The sequence below is a fragment of the Ictidomys tridecemlineatus genome, chromosome 7 (genome assembly GCF_052094955.1).
Source record: "Ictidomys tridecemlineatus isolate mIctTri1 chromosome 7, mIctTri1.hap1, whole genome shotgun sequence".
Classification (NCBI taxonomy): Eukaryota; Metazoa; Chordata; class Mammalia; order Rodentia; family Sciuridae; genus Ictidomys; species Ictidomys tridecemlineatus.
Window position 1 is genome coordinate 194,723,976 of NC_135483.1, and position 7,567 is coordinate 194,731,542.

The 7,567-nt window shown below is 53.2% G+C and overlaps 1 protein-coding gene across 1 annotated transcript in view; it reads right to left on the reverse strand.

Moving 5' to 3' along the window:
• Positions 1 to 6,062, reverse strand: part of Asb18 (ankyrin repeat and SOCS box containing 18) — a 62,943-nt gene extending 56,881 nt beyond the window's left edge. The window contains exon 1 of the mRNA XM_078018293.1: positions 5,833 to 6,062. Coding sequence (XP_077874419.1) covers positions 5,833 to 6,037 — 205 coding nt within the window. The 5' untranslated portion in view covers positions 6,038 to 6,062. The remainder of the gene's footprint in view (positions 1 to 5,832) is intronic.
• Between the last annotated feature and the right edge of the window lie 1,505 nt (positions 6,063 to 7,567).

The following is a 7,567-nucleotide window of genomic DNA, read 5'->3' on the forward strand; positions in this document are numbered from 1 at the left end:
TCGGCCTAGCGTCCAGCTGTGGACGAGAAGTGTAATTCAAAACCTGGACCCCAGCTTCCCGGGTGTGCACGTGTCCATGGCCCGTTTCCCCACGCTCATTCTCCACCTATACAGATCTCTTAATAAAGACCCAATTAGTATTTCTTTAACTTTCCTCTGGATGCTTAAATACCATTACCCCAAACACAACAGAATGCCTCTATTTTTCTATTTCAATCAGGAATTCAAGTAGCATCTTGACTTGTATATAATATATCAGCAGCAAAATCATAGGATGCTGACATCCTTAATAATAGCAATTAGTAATCAGTTGTTCCTTAAGTAGTTTGATTACACCAGTTACCAAATTGTGCAGTTGATGCATATGGGGGCCAAGATGGGCCTCGCCACCCTCCCCCAGTCGTCCTTTCTCCCTCTCTGTGTTCTTGATGCCAAGTGGGCCGGTTGGTGATGAGCAGGTACAAGGACAATTAATGCAATGCTCACCATGTTAGATGATAGTTAGACGGCTTTGGAAGAAAGTAGAATGAAACATTCCTTTGCAGCAAAACGAATTCCAGATGTGTCTATGGAAGTGCATTCCCCCCCACCCCGAAATACCAGCCGAGAAGTCTGGCTGGCCTGTGGCGGTCACTGTACCCCAATCTGTAGCCTGTGTGAGGTCTGGGCACTAAGTGTCAGGCAAGGTCTTGCCTTCGAGGTGTGTCTGAGTTTGAAACATCAGTGGGAATAACATAGAAGCCAGGGCCAAGGTCCAGACATGGTCTCAGGGTGGCTACCAAAGGCTCAAGGCTGGAAGCTTGGTCCCACGCTTCCCCAGAGGAGTATGGTGCTCTGGGAGCTGGTGGGGCCTCTCAGAAGTGTGGCCTAGTGGGAGGTGACGAAGTCACAGGGTCACACTCTCAGAGGGGTGAGTGCAGACCTCCTGGGGCCCGAGTGAGATACTTGGAGAAAAGTTGTGTTGAAAAGAGCAAGATGGGCCCCTCCTGGTCTCCGGCTTCCTTTCTCATCCTGTCTTTTCTGCTCAAGGGCTGCCTGGTTTTTGGCGTTCAGCTGCCAAAGCTGTGAAATAAATAAACCTCTTTTTTTTCCTTTTTTTTTTTTCTTTTTTTGCAGTACTGGGGATTGAACTCAGGACCTCGCGCATGTTAGGTAAATGCTCTCATTGAGCTACATCCCGTCCCCCATCCCCATTTTTAAAAATGTATTTTATTTTAAGTTCTCACCTAAGTTTCCCAGGCTGGCCTCCACCTGCACTCCTCCCAACACAAGCCAGACTTCAAACCCTAGGTAGGATTACAAGTGTGTACTACCACTAGGGGTATCTCTTTCCTTTTTAAAGTATCCAACTTCAGGCATTTTGCTATAGCCTCAGAAAGTAGACTAAGACAGCCATATATTTCAGTATTAAATGCAGACTAAGGATATTACACTCTGGCAAAAGAGGAGGTGTGTCTTTTTCTCTCATATAGATGGCCTACTACACATTGCTGGACTCCATTCATGTGTCGAGGGTCTCCATGGTAGGAATGCAGAGTTGGCAACACAGGACTCCTTGCAGCAGGGTGAGCCAGGAGGGGACAATCCAGAGCCAGGAGGGATCACAGTGGTTCTTACTGGGGCAGGCTGAGTGCACTCGAGAAGTTTCCATGCCCTTTGGGGCATCTTGCTGGGCATCCCAAGGCATGTCTTGCTAGAGAGCTGGTGTCTTTGCCAGGGCACAGGTGAGTTGCCCCAGGAAGGGGACCCTGACTGATGACCTTTCTCCTGTCTCCAGCCCACCTCAGGAGGCACATTTACTCTGTCATCTGCAGGGCTGAATTTCCTGCTCCTTTAACCTCTGCCCACATCACAGGGCACATAGGTACCTGCAAGACTTCTCCAGAAAAAGCCATTTCCTGCGTTGTCTTGGACGGGACACATCAAAATAAATGATTTTCCCTTCTGTTCAAAGTAGTGGAAATAAAAATTCACAGGGTGGTTAGCTTTAGAGGGATCCCTGTGTGATCTGTCAACCAGCAGAGAATGGTTACTTTTTCCCGTTTTTGCAACCTTGTGTCTTTTTGAATGACTCCCAGGATTCTGTCAGCTCAGGCTGTCCTGGAAATCTTTTCTCCCTTCCCCAAATGCGGAGGCTGCCATGACCTCGGCAGATGCTTTCTCCCTGCTGGGCATCCTTGGTTCTCCGCCCTCCTGGCCTGGTCCTCTTCCTGCTGCTACCGCCCTTCACCTTCCTCCTCCCGAGGAAGGCCCTCGGTTCTTCACAGCGTCCGCTCCTGATCCGGGCTGCATTCAGGCTCCTCCACAAGTTCCAGATACTCTCATGTCCCCACGTGTCCATCGGAATGCAATGGCTCCTGCTCCCTCCAGGATGCTCTGCCAGGCCTCAGGGGTCCGCCGAGAGCAGAGGAACCCACTCCCATCCTGGGGATGCTGGTCTCGGCATGGAGAAGGAAGAGACCCATTTCACAGCCCAGGCCAGCAGATCCCAAGGAGCATCTGCAAGCCCCCTTTCCATGGTCATCAGCAAAGTTGAGGTCAGAGGAGAAATCATGGCGAGCAGGATTGCACTCTGTAAGTCCCTTTGTGGCTAAACCCTCGAGCCCTTGTTCCACTCTGGCTCCGAGTGCCAGTCTCCAAGGGTAGAATAGCAAGGAGCCCTTCCCAGCTCATCCCACCCTGGAGCTTTTCTCAGGAAACTTTAGGACCTCTGTTTGGGGAACAGACTCCTACCTCATCTTTGTTGGTAAGTGGAGGTGCTGGCTCAGAGAGGGAAAGTGTCTTTCTTGAGGTCACACAGTTCACTGGTGGCAGAACCTGAGCTTGACCCTGAGCGCCTCATTTGAAGGCAGCTGTTTCCCGGGGCTCCTCGTGAGCTTCTCGTGATGACGTCTTCTGCGTCACAGGCTCTTGGGAGGGAGTTTCCTGTGCTGACCCTGTGTTCGCCCTCCACTCTCCGTCACACACGGAGCAGACTTCACGCACGACAGAACAGCAGATCCCTCTGCATGCCTCCTGCCCCTCCCCAAGTCCTTCCCACGAGCAGCCCTGCTCTTCCCTGTCTTTGTCCCTTCATCTGTGTTTATCCCAGACCCTTGCTATGGTGCAGCTGGGCAGCTGCCTTCAGTCCCCTCCTGACTACACCCACCTCCCAGCCTTCTTTGTCTCCTTCAAGCCCTAATTTCCCAATTTAGTCAGAGTGGCACGCCACACACACAACTCTGCCCTTGGGAGAAGTGCAGCCTGCTCTGTCTGAAATGAAATCACCAGTGACAAGACACTCCTGACCACGCACCTATTCATACCGTGTATCATCATCCAGCGCCTAAATACGTCCTCAGCCTCCCGTGGCCCCTGTGCTCTGGAATCATGCCATCCAGCAGGGCATGGTCCCTGTGTATGGTGGTGTCCATGAGCTGATGGATCCAAGGGAAGGGTGTGTGGCTTTCCCAAGTCAAATCTCACTGGTTGAAGCATTCAGCCCCGTGACGGGGATGGTGAAGGTTGGCAGGTCAGCAGAAGCATGAGCAGCAGTGATGCTGTGAAGGAGCTCCAAATGCACAAGCCTTTGCCGGCCGTGGCAGGTCTGCAAAGGAGGATGTGTGGAGACGACCTTGCTCCAGTCAGAATCCCACAGAAGACAGAGGCATGACCACAGGGTGCAGGAGAGGGAAGTCAAGCAGGGGAGGAGCCGCAGTGGGAGGTTCTCCATTCCTGCACCCAAAGGGCCAGCGAGGAGGAAGGAGATGCCGGCCAGGAGCGGGGTCCCCATCTGGACGATGTTGCAAAATTGCAGCGGCCACCTGGCAGGGAAGGGCCCAGGGAGCAAATACCCTGCCCTTTCCCCTTCTTCTAGCACCTTCTAAAAGCTGCAGCCAACAGGAACCAGAGGGCAGGGGATGGATAGATGCAGTTCATAAAGATCAGCCTCAAGGGTGGGCACAGGGCACAGCAGGGTGGGTCAGGACAGCGCTTAACACTCCTAGTCAAATTGCCACTTATGATCAGAAAGGCTCCCGCTTTCACCCCCTGAGAGCAGAGAGGAGCCTTCAGCCAAGACAGGCCTCCCAGGGTGCACACTGCACCAGCTAGAAGATAGCAGGATACAATTAAAAGTAAATCAGGCCAGGGGAGACATCCTGAGCAAACCCAAGCAGGGGTTGTGCCTGTTCCTTGCAGATGTTCTATTAAGTGACAGAAAGCACTCAAAGAGATAGTTGCATTTCATGTGAAGAGGCCTCCAAAGAGAGGCAAAGTCCCTTGTCCTGGCCTGTAAAGAGAGGATGGACGAGCAGGCAGCAAAGAATTGCATACATACAATGATTAAGTTAGTGATTTAAATGTTTCAATGTGAAGATTCCTTTCTGCGGCGCTCATTGTTGGAGAGGTCGTGGCAAACAGCTCTCCGTCAGAGGGAATAGAAGTCCTTTTGGAAAACAATTTGAATTATACTCAAGGAAATTTATATTCCCATTCCAGTAATGGGCTCCTAGGAATGTATCCTAAGGATAAACCCCAAATCAGAAAAAAAGTCATGTGGATTCTAATGAAGATGCTAGTTACAGCATTATTTATAGGAACCAAAATAGAAACCAATACCCTCCTCCCATGTCGTTTTGTGATCAGTCACCTCTGCAGGGCTCAGGGGTTGGAGCTGAGGTGTCCCACAAAGCTCAGGATTAGGTCATGAGAACCACAACCTGATGAGTGGGTTAATTCAATTTCTGGATTAATAATTTGAAAGAGCTAGACTATCGGACTGGGTGGTAACTGTAGGCAGGGCGTGTGGGACTGGAGGAAGTAGGTCTCGGGGGCGGGACTTTGAGGTTTGTATCTCCCTGGCTATCAGGAGCAGAGTGGCTTTCCTCCTCCCTAGCCTCCCACCATGCTCTTCTGCCTCACCTGGACGCACAGCAGTGGTGTCAGGTGGCCATGGACTGAACCTCTGAAAGGGTGAGCCAAATAAACTTTTCCTCCTCTAAGTTGTTCTTGTCAGGTGCTTGGGTCACAGCCACAAAGAGCTGATTAACACAAATTCAGGAGCCTAGGTGGCAACATGGAAAGCAGGTTTTTGGATCTCAAGAAAGAGCACAAAATGCTGTCTATGGTGCGGTTATAAGGAGGCAGACGGACCCGTGTGGGAGAACACGGAGACCCAACAACAGCCCTGTGCCAGGACGGGGCACCCAGGGTGGATTTCTCCTTTGAATCATCCTGTGGGGTGCTGTGCTGTTGGTCCTGCGAGACACCCACCAGGCTGGGCGCAGTGTGGGTTTATGTGAAAGCCATCAGAGCCCAGATGAAGTCACCATGTCAGTCCTGACAGACAGCAGGTAAAGCCGGGAGGGTGTGAAGGAGGGGCCCCACAGTGTGCCCGGAAACCAAGACTGCACCAAGGGCTCTGCCAGGGCCACAGCCTTGTCCAGAGGCCACCATGACCTTGCACAGAAATTGCTTCTGCAGGGCCATTTGCCCAGCCACTGCCCGTCCAGCCTCGGATGGATGCCGGATGCCGGCTGTCGATCCTTGTGGCCAAGGGCTATTGTTGCAAATATGTGGCCCTTCTCATTTGCCTCTAGCTCTGCCCCTGGCCTCTGCCTCCTCGATTTGCACGCGGTTCACTGCGGCACATGGTGTTCCCTTTGCAATGCCCACTCCCTAATAAACACCGTATCTTTGGAGAATCTCGCTCCATTAAGATCTTTGCAGTAGGAATCTGATATCCAGCCACTGTCCTGGCCCCTTCCTGCCGTCGGCCCCTCTACTCAGGAATGGCCCACCCTGGTGTGGGAGTTAGCCATCTCCTTCCCCCAGGGGCCTCATTCTGGTTACCTAGCAGCGCGCCAGACGGGAGCTGCGCCGAGGGGTCCTTCATCCAGTCGTCGTTGGCCAGCTCGATCACCGCGTCCACTGGCTCCACCTCCGAGCCGATCAGCTCCCTCAGTGAACGCTCATCGTTGGCGTCCAGGGCGGCCTTCAGTCTCCTCACTAAGTCTGAATTGACAGGGTAGTCGGGCGGGTCATCGGAGCTGGACATTGTAATATCCTTTGTGTGGGGATCTGTCTTTCTTCTCTTCCTCTAATCTCAGGCCAAAGTTAGCAGCTGCCTGGGGAGGGAGTGGTGCGGGGGCTATAAATAGCTGAGGTTCTGTGGCTCCCTTACAGCCAGGGCCGCTGGCCCCGGGCAGCTGTGAGGTCGTCTTCCCAGGCGCAGGGAAGAGCTATTCTGATGGGGGCGGTGGACGTGTCTGTGGTACTGGGAGAGGAAGAGCCAGCCTCTTCAAAGGAAGCTCTTGGAAGCATTGTTGAATGTCTCCTTTGTCAAAAGTGCGGTTCTATCCAGAAACTGTGGACACTGTCCCCCGGGACAGGCTGGCTCTCTGCTTGTTGAAGAGAACATTTTCTGACTTTCTGTCCCTCACACTCTACTTCATCTAAAGGACAGTGTGGGCACCGTGACGTGGACGGGCCTTCAGCTGAACAGAATGCAAGGGGAACTTGGGTTTCTGAACTCAGAGATGGATAGGCTGGTCTCAAAGAAGGACAAAAGCATAGACAGGAACTCTTTCTCAGCTGGGGACAGAAGCACAGACCAGGGGACACAGGAAGCAACCTAACATTAGCTGCCCCCCCCACACCAAGGCTGATAAACTTGGCTCAAAGTGACAGCGCCCACCCACGCAGGAGCAAAGCCCTGTCCTGATTTACCTGCTCTCCTGGGGAGCGGGTGGGCTATTTTCTCAAGGCGGCCACTGCCTCCTGTACTCCTGGGTGTCCCAGTGTCAACCTGTGCACAAACATGGCTGTCCCAGCAGTTTCCCTCCTAACTCTGAGTGTGTTGTGGCCTCGGAGGGCTACCTCGGCTCCTGGTCTTGCCACCTCTTCCCTTCTCCCTTCTCTCCCTGGGCTTAATGTTAGGTGTCAACTTGGCTGAGCCACAGTGTGCAGCTACTTGGTCACACCTTATTCTGGATGTTTCTGAGAAGATGTTTTTTGGATGAGATTAATTTAAACTCAGTGGACTTGGAATAAAGGGTAATGGCTGAAGGCCCGGCCAGGACAGACCGCCCTCCAGGCAGTGAGGAATCTGCCGGCACACAGTCTGGGACCCCAGCTGCAGCTGTCCCCGGTGGCCTGCCCTGAGGCTTCAGATCTACCAAGTCTCCACGGTTGGTGAACCAGTTCCTGAAGCTCTCATCCTGCTGCTTCTGCTCCTCGGGAAATCTCTCCTCTCCACTCGGCTCCTGCATACGACCTGTGGATTGTGACCAGCCCGTGGGGGTGACTCACGGTGGTTTAAATCCTGTCTCCACCGCTGGCCACTCGGTGTTCCAGCCTCCCTCACGAGGAGGTTCTGCCGTGAGAGCAGGTGTGCTCTGCGCTGGGGTGTCTGTCTGGGGTGTCTGGGGTGTCTGTCTGGGGTGTCTGGGGTGTCTGGTGTGTCGTCTGGGGTGTCTGGGGTGTCTGGGGTGTCTGGGGTGTCTGTCTGGGGTGTCTGGGGTATCGTCTGGGGTGTCTGGGGTGTCTAGGGTGTCGTCTGGGGTGTCTGGGGAATCTGGGGTGTCTG